The sequence below is a fragment of the Odontesthes bonariensis genome, chromosome 5 (genome assembly GCF_027942865.1).
Source record: "Odontesthes bonariensis isolate fOdoBon6 chromosome 5, fOdoBon6.hap1, whole genome shotgun sequence".
NCBI classification, from domain to species: domain Eukaryota; kingdom Metazoa; phylum Chordata; class Actinopteri; order Atheriniformes; family Atherinopsidae; genus Odontesthes; species Odontesthes bonariensis.
Window position 1 is genome coordinate 33362615 of NC_134510.1, and position 16015 is coordinate 33378629.

The 16015-nt window shown below is 38.8% G+C and overlaps 1 protein-coding gene across 5 annotated transcripts in view; it reads left to right on the top strand.

Moving 5' to 3' along the window:
- sema6cb (semaphorin 6Cb) overlaps window positions 1-16015 on the top strand; it is a 147599-nt gene that overhangs the window by 117501 nt on the left and 14083 nt on the right. For 3 of the 5 annotated variants that reach the window (XM_075466159.1, XM_075466160.1, XM_075466161.1), the window contains 4 exons: window positions 216-293; window positions 8375-8433; window positions 8780-8830; window positions 12399-12554. In XM_075466159.1, the coding sequence (XP_075322274.1) occupies window positions 216-293; window positions 8375-8433; window positions 8780-8830; window positions 12399-12554 (344 nt within the window). The remainder of the gene's footprint in view (window positions 1-215; window positions 294-8374; window positions 8434-8779; window positions 8831-12398; window positions 12555-16015) is intronic. The other 2 variants (XM_075466162.1, XM_075466163.1) reach the window with 2 other exon arrangements.

The window sequence follows — 16015 nt, forward strand, 5'->3', positions numbered from 1 at the left end:
ATTTTCAGTCCCAACATGTATACCAGGCTGCACCGTATCTGGCCTTTGTTAAGGCAGAGTTTGGGAAAGTGATGGGTGTTGTTAGGTCAGCCTGGTGGCAGGGTAGTGTCTCATTACCCAGCTAACATCCACTGGGCTCAGTTCTCTTCACACATCCTGTTCTACTCATTTTATTCTCCCATTACTAATTTACTGTTTGACTGTCTGTTATGCAGAAGCTGTTTGTCTTCACGGGACCCTTATTGCATTTGGCTCAAGTCAGGCAGCTGTGTCACCGTCTCACCTGGTTTCAAGTAAGTCACACACACACACACACACACACACACACACACACACAGAGTCGGGGCTGACACCTGGTTTACACCTGGTTTATAATGTGAGAGAGCAGCACAGCAATCATCAGGTGAAAGTTAACTTTGAAATTGGTTGTGTCAGTAGTTCTGTGTCACAGCTGCATTAGTTTTAAGTACATATCTAAGTCATTTTTCCCAATATGGTGCACTGAAGTGTATGAAATTCTGTGGCTCTAAAGATAAATCACAATTCATTTGTATTTATTTATAAATAGTCAGGCATATTTCAGTGAGATCTGCTGGGGTCTGCAGCTTGTAGCTGCTCGAGTGTTGACATTGTTTACATTTGTGTTCAAATTAAGAAATTCGGGACAGTAATGATATTGAGCTACTCTTTCTTCAGCCCATATTTCAAAAGAAAAAGGTCTGAGTGTCTAGAATAGCACATTGACAGCTTGGTTGTCCCCCTTGCTTAAATTCGGAGGCTAAACTTTTGGGGGGGTGTTATTATAGAAGCCAGATGTTAAGTCTGCATTAAGGGAATTTATGAAGGATAAACTGATTGCTATGTGAAGATGTCGAACTTGGATATGAACAATGTGTAGGTATAATTTGTGTTTGGGATAAAGTTAAAAGATTATTAAATTTAACTTTATTTTCCTCCTGTTTGGGTATTTTAAATAATTTTTCTTTATATTTTCAGCTGAACATTTTGCATTTATGGCTACTAAACAGGGAAGTTATATTAATAATCTGGCATAGACTTTCCTTTGATAGATCAACAGTCAATTAACACTATGAGGAAAAGTCAACAACATCTTTGTTGGCAGTGCACTCCTGGCTAATCGTTTACGGAGAAATACACAAAGTGTTTAACATGTAACACTTTCAGTTTCAGCCCCTTAATGTTGCGGTTGTAACTTTCAGCCGGACCTGATTTACTGACTTTAAAAATAAACCACTGAGGATCAGGTGTGCAGTTTTGCTTCCTAATCAAACACTACAGCAGGAGCTTTCAGCTGTTAATTTTCCTCTGGACAAAGTGTTAATGTTTGATGAGAGCAGTCACTGTGGTAGTTGGTCAGTGTGAAAGCACAGGGGTAGGCCCAGCTATATAAAGACATTATTAGTTCTGTTATTTGAAGCTTCAGAGGGCAGATTTGTACCCAAGTCAATAATGTGTTGCCAAGTAGAAGCAATCATTTTCATATGTTCTCTCACTCCTCCAGTGAGTTGTTCAGTGCTATGCAGATGCCTTCGTGGCTGCTGTGAGGATATGCTCCTAATGATCAATAGCTAACCTAGAATTGGACAAGTGGGGAACAACAACATGATGAATGATTCATCTGCAAAATTCACTAAAATATTTTGCAGGTCCCATTTGACTTGACATGCATTCATTTTGTTTATTCACAAGTGGTTGCCATGTATACGATCTGTGTAATGTAGCTGATGGGAAAGGAAAATCACATGGTTGTCAATTGGAAGGAAATCATTTATACATACTTCCTTGTGAACAGGCTTTAAAATCTCTCAACCGGTTTCTATCTCTTTTGGAGGCTGAGAAATAAATGATTCAGTCTGATTCTCAGATTTGAGGAGGTTGTCTTCAAATGCTTCTTGGGTTTAAGAGTAGGTTGTAAAGGGCACCTTGGGTCTTAATGGATTAAATAGCTGTAATTACCTGCCTATCCTACATCTGTATCCAGCCTGTACAATTGATACAGGAGGTTATCGGTTGATATTTCCTCTGGGGATGTTTGTGTGGCTCTATGTTCAACAACACAAGGAGTAATACAGGATGACCAGAGTTCACGCGTTGTGTTGCATCAGAGCTCATTTTCTTTATTTTCAGTAAATGGTGGAACAACACGTGTTTGTAATTTGTATGTAGAGAGAGTAAATCATTATTTTCTGTAACAGAAGGGGAGATGAAAGGAAAAAATTGGAAAAGAACAGTAGTTATTTTCAGTTTCTCACTCTGTTTAGACAAATAATACCATTTGGGTCATTGCACAAAGAGTGAGTGCTGCGATGACGCCTAAAACCGATCGTCTCATTCGAGTCAGAAAGGACAGCGACAGACCAACACTCTGCTGTAGAGCAAAAATGCTGTATAATTTCTGCCTGACTTGAATGGACTGGCAATCAGTCGATCACTGCCTACATTTTTTACATCCTTCCTCTCCTTCTCCTAAAGCCTGTGTCATAAAATCAAAAGTGATGTTCTGCTGCATGTGTACTGCACTGTCGAGCAAAATGTGGAAGGAAGATGGATGGGTGGTAGCACGGACAGATGAATGGATAAACAGTCGGGCAAATAGATGCAGTAAGGTGTGGTGGAGGAGAACAGCTAAAGGTACTATTTTCTTCTGCTGACAGTCAAGGACTCCGGGAGTCTCTGTGTGGTTGATGTACAACCTGCTGCTAAATCACCTCGCTGGATCTTTTTTCTTTAACTCTATGTAAACTGGCTCTAAACTTTTGTTTAGAGTTTTTGTAGATTGACATCATGCTGCATTTACCAATGTCACACAGAGTTGGAAAGTTATAGCACCACATCCACGATCAACTTCTTTCCAATAGATTATTTTGATGGCAGGAAATGGGCAGACCTGGAATTATATCCTCTGCTTGGGCACCCACACATATTACTTTTCCTGCCCTCGCACAGAAAAAGGCTAATGGGATTTTTTTTTAAATGCATGTTTCTGTGTGCACTCTGTTTGTGTAATCGAAAGAGGCTGATATACTGGGTCTTGTTGTTAGATTATTATTGGTTGGTTTTCAGCTGCTATGGGTTGTAGGACATAGTGTTTGTGTTGTTTTATGGTTTGTAACCATAATGAAATATAAATTTGGAAAATATATTTATGGTCACTTTCTTACCAGTTGGCCAGAGACGGTGAGTTCAACACTGCCGACAAGTCTGATTATTTTTCAATGTAAAGCTAACCTGTCATTATACTTATTTAATATATAGAAATGAATAAGTTCAGGGAGTCCAACAGAGGGAAATGCTAAAAAGATGCAAGGTAAAAATAATAGATATACAATCAAATAGATGATGCCATTAATTCAATAAACAAAAATAAAAGATTACTTGAAAAAATGAATAAATGTGATGTTAACAAAAGTTGAAACAATTGAAAATTAAAGCAGAAATATACATTTATTTCACATTTTGACATTATTAATAGCTTTTTTGTCTCATTTTAGTAACATTTCTTAGTTTATAACTTGATTTGTTTATCAAGTCATTCATATGTTTTTTTATGTTTATTATGGATTATAGAAGTTTCAATTCTCCAATGTGGTTCCTGGTTCAGGTTAAGACGTTAGTAGCTGTCACTGGATGGTTCTGACAAGTAGAGTAAGATGGGATTGTGATGGGGAAGAGGAAATGCCTTTTTGGCATCACGCTGGCAAGGCCCACGGAGTTACTCGCAGACATTTGATTTACGAGTTGGTGTTTAGCGTACGGGACAGAGCCGCAGTGGAAACAAGTGGACCAGACCTGAGAGAGTTCAGCCAAAACAAATCCTGTCCAAAGTCAACTACAGTATCGGGTTCCTGCCAGAGGAAAAAGTGTGAGCGAAAGGAAACGGCACAAGGGGGAAAAGGAACTAAGAGACAGAACAACGCAAAGGAGTGAGCCAGTATGAAAAGGAAGAAAGCCAAAGTGGGTAAATGAAAGAGAATAAAGGGAGCATGGAGCATTTGGGTTTTTAAATTCAAGGAAAACATTCTGTAACTGCGAGTGTTCAACTTTTGAATAACGCTAGTTTTTAGACCTCCTTTACAAAATGCATTTATATAACTGAGTGGAGGTGAGTAATCGCTGGTAAAGGAGGAGAAAAGGAAAGGGGATGATAAAGGGATGGTGATGGGATCACAGTTTTGTATAAAGCAGCTCAAAAGTCACCTCCTGGAACCTCCTCTCTCATCACTCTTTTCTGGACTATCTATTTCCTTTTTTTTTTTCTAAACAAGGCTCCTTTCTCATCCAGAGGTGGCATAAATTTTAATGACTGATTTGTGCCAAGTCCAAAGGATACGAGGAGAAGAGCAGAGAGAGTTCACAGCCATCTTTCTGTCTCTTTGTCTCTGACTTTGAAAAATAGCGTGGCCGGGCAGCTCGACTTCATGCTGTTTCTGGGTGTATAGTGTAGTGTCATCCATAATGCATTTGACAAAATCACCGTCGCCAAAGCATAACACCAAAACAAAAGACAGCCCAGACCAGAGGCTGAAGACAGATCCTGGAAGGGAAAAGTAGGCCAGCGGTGTAGAGGAGGCTGCAAGGATTTGTAAAATGTACTTATGGTCAGTATAACCCATGATAACTGCTTCATTTTATCCATCTCTTACTACTTGCTGACATCCATACCCTGTTTTTGGCACCTATGGATTTTTAACAGTAAGATGTATTGTTGTTTTTTGAAATGCCTAGAAAATAATTTGTATCTTGAGAACTATTTTAGCTATTGATTTATACACTTTCCTATTGTGTTTTCAGTGATATGAACGTGAAAATATGACTGTATAAGAGTACGAATAAAAGATTGTATGTGTTGAAAAGACATCATTTCAAAGTTTTCTCTTTAAAAACCTCTACTGTGACTTCAGTTGAGTCCTTATGGCATGTTTTCTGGATGACTCCACATTATTTGATCGTTTTGAATCTGTATCTGGGCTTGTCTTTAGGTCCTGATGTATAGGTGTGAATTTGTTTAGCAGATATTCGCCTTACCTGAATACATCTATGTGGTCTGTTTATATAAGACAAAGCCCAGTCAGCGAACAGTGTATTTTCACTGAACTTCTGAATGAAATCAATACAATGCAACAGAGTGCAACCCTCCTCTATTATCAGGTAGAACACAAATAATGATCTCTTAAAGAAAAAACCTAGCGGGTGGATAAGCTGTGTTTCCTTTGGGTTTTTTTTGCCATCTTGGAGCAGTGCTGTTAACACTGAGAGGATGACATCAGTGTCGCTGTTACCTAATGAGTGTAACAGGGTCAGCTACAGGACACGAACCTAGACTGAAGAGGTTTATGGATGAAAGCAGTTAGAATTCTTGTTCTTTTTATGAAAAGAATAAACAAAATGGATTGATGGTCCCTGTGTTCAGCGTTTTAGTTCTGTGGATGAGCACCAAAAAGGATAAAGTTTGCTCTTCTTTTTCAAATGTAAAGGTAACCTGTCATTCTTCCAGTTATTGCAGTTCTGCTTACAAGCTTTGTTTAATTACACAGTGTGAATTTTAAATTCCCTCTCGTTTCGTCACTGTGATAACAGGAGTTCGATCGTCGAAAGGTGTTGCCAGTCTGCTGATAAGAAAAAGCTAATCGCTTTAGTTGAAAATGTGTTTCAATTCATCATTCAAACTATTTTATGCTGAGCTGAAGGCTCCAAAATTTCTAAAAAATACAACTTGCAGCTCCGTCCCCCTCCCTCTCTGCTGTGCTGCAGCTCTGCCTACAAAGTTTCTCCCTACATGGAGGCTGTAACTGCGATTGGCTTGTTGGAGACTCTTCTGTTTCTTTCTGGTGGTTAGTCGTTATGTGTTATTGCAGACTGCATTAGAAGAAGTAGAAATGCACACCAACACCTGCTTTTGTTATTTCTTTTTTTTCCTCGTGTTGTCTATTGCAGGACTATCGTGGCAGGATGACAATGGCTACCTAGTTCTTCTTTAACTTGAATGTAGATGTTCACAAAGCACGTCTTTGACATTCCATAACACAATGTTAAAAAGTGGAAGTTGTATATCTGTTAAAAAATGTAATGTTGGCCATGGTGATTACATTTTTATATGCAAATTAAATACTTCTTTAATATTAAATGTTTCTCTAAGTCAATTAAATTGAATATTATCCCAAAAAGCAGTAGTGGGTGAAAACACTTACAATTATAATAAGTTTAACTATAATAAATAAGCTGAAACATTTGTAACATAGCTTACGAATTAATGCCAGCCTTGTGTTTTAAGTCATTTGCTCCAATCTGGGCTCCAATTTCTTTTCTTTTCTTTGCATTTTTTATTCAGTCCTTTAAAAGTCGTTTTATTGAAGAAAAAACATCTAAGAGGGATTGATTGCTTTTCACAGCCTTTAGACTTTTAGCTTTGAGAGGCTTCTAAGGAGATTACACAGTAGCTAAATAGGTTGGGAGGCTTAAAACAAGGTGTACAAAGTAAACTTAAGAAACTCTCTTCACTATGATCAAAATCACAAGAAAATCACATTAACTTCTATCAAGCTGTGAAGATTTTTTTTTTCTGAAGTTTGTTCTCTCTGCCTGGCACGATTTACACAACACTGAGCTTTCAGCCTGACTTTCTCTGATTTAATAATCCCCTCCACGCTCGCTTCCCTCCTCGGGGAAGTCAGGATCTTACTAAAGGACAGTCAGTGTTGTTGGTGATTAACAGGGGCGTTTAATTTAGCGTACTAGATGTTTGTGTGAGCGGGGTAGACTCCTCACATCTCTGAACCTGACAGAAGAGTTGTTGCCTGAAGTTGCAGTGAAAAAATGTAGGCTATTATTGTTTGAGATGTTTTTTTCTTTCTCCTTCATCAGTGCTATTGCTGTTATTGGAAATTGAGTTTTTCTTGCTCCTATTTAGAAATGAATTTTGCTGAAACGTGCGTTTTAGTGAAATATCTCTATTTCTAGATGTAAGCTGAAAGTCTCTACATGGTATCTGAAAGAGGCTTATTTTTGTTTTCAGGTTATATAAACTTCTAATTGGTTTGTTGTGCGTGCATGCTTGCTTGTACAAGGTGGAGACTTGATCATTACTCTTGAGCTTGTGCGTTTTATGAGCCTGTATCCATTTCATTTGGTTCATTGCAAAGTGTGGGAGGATTGTTGGCATCGGTGTGAAGCTGGGTTCGCTTAGAAGGCTCCTACTCCACCTTATATTGATGTGATCTCATTACTTAACAGTCGAACGGATGCGTCTCGATGAGCAGTTGATTTCTGAGTGGGAGACCAGTGTATCAAACGTAGGCTCGTTTTAGTCAGAACAGCAGAAAATCAGGGATCGTCTGATATAGTTGAAAAGGGAAATTAAAAGGATTTGACTCACAAGCCCATAGCTTGGAAAGGTCAACAATTTTACAATGAAATCATTTCTGAAGAAGTTATTTGACATGATTGAGCATTTATTCTTCCTTTTACTAAACTGTGGCTCAATTTTCAGGCTTGGTCATTGAGATTTAATCTGAATAACATGTAGAAAAACAGACCTTACTGTAAAAATGCTCAACACCCTTTCATTCACAATGTTTTTCTTCAGGACAGTTTAGATCAATAATATCTTGTTTTTACATCTAGTCCTATTTTTTTTTTTTTAAGAAATCCACACAAAGATGCTTTAACTCATTCATGTGTTCTTTTTTGGCAGATTATTTTCCCCAAGAAAGCTAACCACATAGATGGCTTGGCAATTTATATCAAATCTCATTCCCATTGAGGGTTTGAAGAGCAGAAATATCTTTATCAATATATCCCTGGTAAATTACAGGCTTTTTGTGTCAATAACACCCTTCCCTCAAGACTATTTTTCACTGAAATTTCACAGTTGTGCCCTGGGACATGTATTCCAAAGCAGGCAAAACGTAGGTACCAATTTCACCAGCAGTAGCCTTGATACACTGAAATGCTTCACAGCGACTGAAAGTGCTGTGAACCGATCGAGTGCTTGTAAGAAATGACAAACTGGGGCACAAGCGAGGAGTCACAGAGGTAAAGTAATTCTCATTACAAAGTAACTCCTAGATTTTGCTGTAGGGTACAAAATGGATAGTATAGAACCTTTTAGGTAGAGCAAAGGGTGGATTTTCCCTGAGGTCTGACCACTACAGGGTCCCAACAACAGACACTCTGACCTTGACCAAACAAATTAAATTCTGGAACGATGCACTTTACTTTCCAGCTCCAAACAGTCCTTATGAGCAAAACCAATTCTGGAAAGAAGTGCTTTGCTTGAAATTGACTGTCAGTGAAATGGGTTGATTAAAATTCAACCATATTTTCAACTGTTTCGTTTGTGCTTTTATGTTTTCAGAGGCGGGTTTGAACAGGACGTGGAGAACAGCTACTATCAGTATCCTGATACTTGTCACGGTGAGATGGAAACCTTTTTGTATTCTTAGTATTATCGGATTTTGATAGCAGCATGTTTGTTTGATCATGGTTTAAACCAGAACAAAATTGAGTTATGTTGCATTTATTTCAGGTAAAAAGTATAATTAAGTTCATGTTGAAGGAGCTTGTTGAGTAGTTTGTCCACTTAAGCTCACACTCTTGTCTGAATGGGCTTTTTTTTATGTTAGATGGTATTTTGAGCCATGTTGCATGTTTCTGCGATGTAATAAGAACCATAAACATGACAAATTAAACAATTCTTGTCTTTTAACAAAATTCAGCCAACAGTAACCCACACTTATATTGTTTTATTTGTCGTTTCCAGATGTCTTGGCAACCACTCGCAGGCAAAACCCGGCACTAGATTCGGCGTATGGTCAGTGGAAATGTATTTTAATATTTTCATTTACCTGCTTCCACTGATTTAGTGGAAGCAGGTGCTCCCCACTGAGCACTAAATATTTGGAGCATGTCTGATACTCATGAAGGTTATTGGTCTGATTTTTGTCTCATCTTTGAGAGTTGTATTTTGAAACTTTGGTTCAGGTTTCAACCATCACACCTATTGTGTAATGCACAGGCAGACACCAATAGCTTGTCTGACGTCAATCTAACATACTTGCTAACAAACAACTTTAAAGCCAGCTAGGGACAGCTATTTTTCACACTTTTGTTTTTTCAGTTTCCATTTTCGTCACTTTACTTCCCAGTTCAGGCTTCAGAAGTACTGGCCTTGGTTCAGGAAGGTATCAGGTTTAAAATGTACCTCATCACCATATGCTAATCAATCATATTGGATAATGACAATGATGGATACAACACTTTGGTATGTTTTCCTGGCAAGTAAAAAAACTGATCCAAGGCTTCCATCTGCATTCAGTTATGATGCCAAGGAGACTTGACAAAGAGACTGTATGTGACGTTGTCAGGATGACGACTTTGAACTAAATTTAATCATATTGAGGCATTTGGATACACGCATATGAAGATTCTAAACAAAATATCAGTTGGTCTGACTTGCTTCTTTGACAGTAGAACTTTAAAGGAGTTCAAACTGTCTTTGAAAATTAGTCTGTTTTCTGAATGTTTGCTTTGCACATCTCTCATGATTTAAAAAAATAAATATTATTCAAACATAGTTATAACAAATCTAGACAAATAGGGAATATGATTTAAAAATATTGTAGTTCTTTGAATATCCCTATAGAGATTGCACCTCAATGTTATCACTTGCTATGAGAGGATCAGATTATTTTCTTTTATATTACAGCAAAGTAAATGCATCTGCATTTAACTACATGGAAGGTTACAGACTTTTTTACTGAAGCGGCTAAATGGCTGGAGCTTCTTCTCCCTTTCAGCCAGTTTGACAGTTTAAACATTGAAGCCATTGTCTGTAGCATTGCTCCTCTGATGGACCAGGAGCTCCGCTGGCCAAGATGCCTAATGCCCTGTATCAAGAAAGATCATCATCCCTGTCACGTCCCATTACTTCCCCTGCCAGCCACACCGAGCAGCTCCTGGCAAGGCTGGAGTAGAAGTAAAAATGCCACTAAGCTGGCAATCTTTCAGATAAGATTGACGAGGTGGCGCCGGATTCTCCGACAATACAGCATTCATAACTTGTTGTTTTTTAGTCTGGCGATTGATGGCCGGTCTGATTAGTTTTTATCCACAAAGCTGGAACACTTGCCTTAACTTTTTGAGGAGATTTTAAGACCCGCTCAAAAAGAGATCCATAACGGACAAAGTGGGACACAGAGGAGCTAATGCCTGCATCTGATCCAAGATGGTGATTATTATCAGCACCGAGTCCATAATACAGAAAGATATCATGTATTATGGCTCACCAAAAGCATTTACATATTTCTGTCTTATTCTCTGAACTGAGGCCACTTTGTTTGCCAGAGGCTTTGGCTTAAAGCTCCACAGTCCCTCAGTAGTCTGTCAAGCCGCCCTGCTGGAAGAATTACCACTCAGCTGGTAGCAAGACTTGATGAGCAACCCTACTGCTTAATCCTACGGGGTTCTCACCACCCTGATGCTTCACAGCACTGTTTGAAGTTTCTTCATGCAGTCAGATCCTCTTATTTTGTGTGTAAATTTTTTTTCTCACTGATTCACACAAAAAGCTTTTTAAGTCTCTCCACTAAAGATCAATTATCAGCTTTTGTAGACAATAAAACACCCCATATGTCGAACAAAGCTGTCACCCACACAATCGCAGCAAGCCGAGAGATGGTGTGAAACAAGCGCCGTCCTCTTTTAGAGAGAGCACAATATGATCCTATATGCAATTTTACAAATAAAGTAATGAGGAAGCCGTGGAGCTATTGTTCGGGGTATGAGGGCCAAAAACCAAACACCCTACGGTGTACAGTTTTAATTTGCCCAGCGCAGATGGTGAACTGACAGGACACCTCATTCACAGTGAACACTGTCAACTGGCTCACAGTGAGCAAGAGAACAAACAGTTTTCCTCCAGCCAGAGTGTGAGCTCTGCAGAATGCTAACATTATGGCTGGCTTATTAGCACATGAGCACAAGCCAATAGCAGCATGCTGCTCACCATAATTTAAGGACAACAGAGGGCTTATCATGCAATCAAGATGTGGTGTGTGTCATTAAAATAAATATGTCTGATAAGACGAGGCCTGTGGCAGTCAATGCCCAGCGTGTCTCCTGGCATATGTTTGTCGTGATTCCAAATTGAGTTATGTTTGCTGTGAAATACCTCTGGTGAAGCAGTGCAAAAGAACTGAAAAAAAAAACTGGAAAAACGCCAGCCACCAGGATCTATGTCCTCTTGTCTGTAATATCACCCAGAGCAGATGCTGGAGAGTTTTAATTGTGGTCATTGTTTCGTACCATAATAATAAATGAGAGCAGGAGACTGTTTCAGTCGAATAGTCTGGAGAAGCAGGGTTAAAAGATTATTTAGTAACTTAACGCTAACATCAGAGACTGAAAGCCACTCGTTCCTTCAAACCCTGATGATTCAATTTTGTTAAAGTGCACAAAGCCTTTTTTGAAGATTTAGTAGCCACTTCTGAAATAAAATTTGTCAGCATTTGCTTAGCTTTCTGTGATAACTCTGTCATATCCGTTTAGAATCACAGACCGTAACACACAGGTTGTTTTTGGATGCAACTGCACACCAAGAAGAGAGGCAAGGATGCAAATATTGAAATCCCTAAAGCAGTTTGTGGAGAAGTCAATTGTGGGTTTAAGCAGCAAGTAAAGTACACAACAGAACTTAAAATCATCATTTGTGTGTGTGGAGAAGTGAACTGGTCTATTGATTAAGGAGCCTTTATTCTGCTTGTTTTCATGTTCAGAACTGTATCAGCCAGGGGAGTTTTGCATGCTTAGATGTACACACAGTAATTTATTGTTCATTACTGCAGCACCTCTTATAACCTTCTGTCTGAAACGCATCATTTTATCTCCTGTCTTTTTAAGGCGCCCCTCCTAAAAGTTCCCATCTACCTTGGTTGGTCAGTTATATGCAAGACAGCTTATCATTCTTAGTTTTAGGGATTATGTTTTATCGAAATGTATTCCATCACGTTGCTATTACGAAACTTAAGAAAAGCCAAGACTACAAACAAGGTATTTCAGGTAGTTATGCAGCACTGTCCTTTATGGGGGGAAAAAACACATTTCAGCGTGGGCTATGTAACTCTGCAGTCCTTTTATATGTACAAAAACACACTGAAGGTAAGGAGAAACAAAGCATATGACCTCTTTTAACTTCTGCTCTGTATGTTTATCATGTTCCTCATCATTTCAGGGTATTTATGTTAACAGGTGAAGGTTTTCTCTCCACTCAGGACTCATCCACATTTCTCTAAAGTTGATTTTCCAGGCTGATTCACATTTCACTAATCACTCACTCTGTTGCCCTCCCTCCTCCTCCTCCTCCCCCTTCGCTACAACCACAGGAAAGACCACACCCACAAGCGCCAGCACAACCTATCATGGGGCGGAATTTCCAAAGGAGGCAGGTGACTCTGAAAGAGGTACAGGTCCTGATCGCCCTCCCTCTGTGGGGGACCAAGGGTCACCTGACTCAGAGCCAATCAGTGTGGAGATGGAGGGTAAGGGGGAGGGACATGTGTCCCAATTGAACTCTGACCTGCAGGGGATTGCACTGCTGGGCCCCGATCGCCTCACTATGCACTTCTAACCATGCTAACTAAAAATAAAGCACACATTCTTTCATTCTGGACAAACAGTTTCCAGTTTTCAGCATGCATTCCCGCAGTGTACCACATTTACAGAGCAATGGCATAGGTAATGTCTCTCTGTGAATTTTGATTTTAAAAATAGATTTTCCACTCTGCAATCTGTGATGAAAGACGATGTAGAATGGTTGAAAAATGGTAAAAGAAGTCTACGCCTACTGGGGGCTGACCATTCAAATACACCTGGTGGTATGCATGCTAATAAGCGAAAATGTTATTCCAAGGTGAACTATTACTTTCATTAGCTCACTAACACTTAACTCTCAATCTGACTGAATGGCGTTACACATTGCTAATTAACTTTTATCACCCATATACTTCATTAGTTCCAGAGTTACATGAAGCGACACTTAATTTCCCAGGCAGCTCCACTTGCAGCCCAGGTGGTGGGATGGAGGACCACAGTATAGACATTCAGAGACGAACATGAATCCTGTGTAGCGCTGCATGAGTCCATGGAACTCCAAAAGTACGAGAGAATGATGTTGCTGTTACCTTAAGCTCCAACATGCGTCTTTATGTGCCCAATACAGCAGCCTCGAGTTGAGCGCATTTGATGATGTAAACACAGGCTGCACTGGCTCTAATTAACTCCTCAAATCAAGAAGAAGAGTCTAAACAACAGTTCTCCCCTGTACCCTTCCCTCATCTTTTATTTAATTCGTCAACACACAGATGTTCCCTCACCGTTTCAGCAAACTAAATATAAATTAATGATAGGCCTGGTAGCATCTATCGGCTGGCATAAAAAATTTCCATCTCAGTTTTGTAAAACACTTTTCCTTTGCAGTTAGATTATTAGAGTTTGTCCACATGCCATCTTCAACCCTACCCTTTCTTACTGTGCCAGTACGGGTCTTTGTTTTTCCAAAAAAACAAATAATCTTCCTTGCTTCCACTATGCATACTCTAATATATGAATATAATATATAAAACATATAATAAATGTTTATAAAAATATTTTTATTAGTGCTTATTTTCACTTTGAGCTCATTTAAATTCAGCTACTTTCTTGGTTTGTCTATTAAACAGCAGAAAGGTTAGAAATACCCATCTTAATTTTCCAGACCTCAAAATGAAACGTTAAAGGATCTAATTTATCTCAAGAGCAACAACCTTACAATTTCCAGGAAACAAAAAAGCAATCAAATTTTCCAGTGTCATTGGGCTTAATTTTAGTTTTATAATTATAGTTACTAAATAAGTTTTCATGACCCTTTCAATCAAAGTATTTTCTCTTTAAAGCATAGGAAAAACATTCTCTATCCTTGTTGTCAAAGCCTGGCATCTCGCAGATGGGGACAAGTTGTCCTTTGGTGTTGATCCTCCAAAGTGCCGGTGACATCAATATTAAAACTCCAACAGAAAACACTCCAGTATCACTCTGGATGGCTTACCTCTAAGCAAATAAAAATATTCCCACAGATGGGAACTTGACATCATTCCACCTGTGTATGAAACCAGTTGAGGATTTTTTTTTTTTTTTTTTTTTTTTTTTTTTTTAAGACTTTTTTTCTTTTCACTTGCTGTTCAGTCAGATTATGGCATAGAAACTAGTTGATTAGGTTTAGGTTCTACATTATGATGTTTTGAACACGGACTTCTTAGTTAGGTTTAGGAAAATATTGTTACCGAAAAATATACCATCAAAAGAAAATGAATGTTAATAATACGGCATCCCAAACATTGATAATACTACATCTCACTACGTGGTGTATTGATGACTGCTGTAAAAGGCCTCTTGCATTGATAACTTATACAAAGATATCCTGTCAATACAGTATTATTTAAGACTGTTGGAGTGTTCTGCGTATTATTTATCAACTGTTGCCCCAATAAATGACACAACCTATAAAAGTTCTTGAATATTTAATCACATATTGATCTTTATGGCTTAACTCTCAATGGAGGAGAAATTCTTTGATACACTGACAAACATTACAAGATTGTGAGGTCTTAGCGTCTGCATTAGGAAGTGACACAAAATAACTATAAAATTATTGAGACAAGAGCTTCAGAGCAGGAGAGAGAAAGTTTCTGAATCTATGCTTTGCTGAAGTCTTGGGCATATTCCTGCAGCTTTAGGAACATGATACTTTTCATTTGGACTAGATCCAACAAGGACAAAGCAACACAACGCAGTGTTTTGTTCTCTTCTTGCTGCTGCATGCATAGAGACCATGTCACAAGTCCATAAATCTTCAGCAAGAGAAACAAGCTTCCATTTTCACAGACAGACTCTGTGGCTGCAATGATGAGCTACTCAGGCTTAAATGAGAAAAGTCCATAACAAATGAATAACCAGCAGGGCTCAGAGCCAGAGAGTCAGACAACCAGGAAGGGGAGGGTGTAGGATGTAATAGAAACAGCAGCACAATCTATTTCAGCCAGAGTCCGTGACGCTACTGCTTCAATCAGAAGTGCTGAACGGCCAGGTTGATAAGGTGTGAGAGGAGCTGGTGTGGAAGTAACAGCATCACTGTTCCAAGAGGGCCTCCAATCACTAACTTCCTGTCCATTTCTCATCAGATATCTGCTTCTCCGTCTGTACCTTCTGTAGAGGCTCTGCAGCTGTGTCACATATCTCACAGCAGCCACAAGGTGGGCTGGTAGACAACAGAGCACAGATAACAGCTAAAAATAGAACAAGCAGTCAAGAGAGAGAAAGATACCTGAACAAAAGTTATACAACACTGCAGGGAAATGGATACATGAGAATCCAAATGGGTCACTGTGATAAAGTAAATTGTCCTCTGGTTTAGTCTTTGTCCCAAGGCATACCAATTGTCCAGCAAAGGGTTAACTCGAAGGCTAAAAATAATCAGGCTAAATTGATGTATTCTCCATAGCACCAGACTTATAGGTTTAAGACTTGGGCTTTAGTCACAATGAACTTGCAGAAATGAGGTTATGAGTCAAGTAATTGTAGATTTTTTTCATCACATCAAGTGGAGCAGGCAGACATAGCAAGTGCAATTTAAAAGAAGCACTTTAAAAAGCACTGCTCTGCACATGATTAGCATAAGGAAGATCTGAAATAAGTTTGACAATAACAAATGAGGATCCACAAAAGAAATGTTGATGCCGAAGAGGTCAAAAACGTAAATACACATAACAAACCACAACTTTGTATTTATGAGCCTGCCAGGCATCAAAAGTACCAGAAAAGGACACATATCTAACAGTAGAAAGAAATTAGTTTGTGGTGTACGGAGAAGCAGCATGATTGACGTTAACGATAACTAAGGACTGCTATCCTATAGAAAACTCTGATTATAATACATATTTTAAGATTATTGTAACAAAGTCTAGAC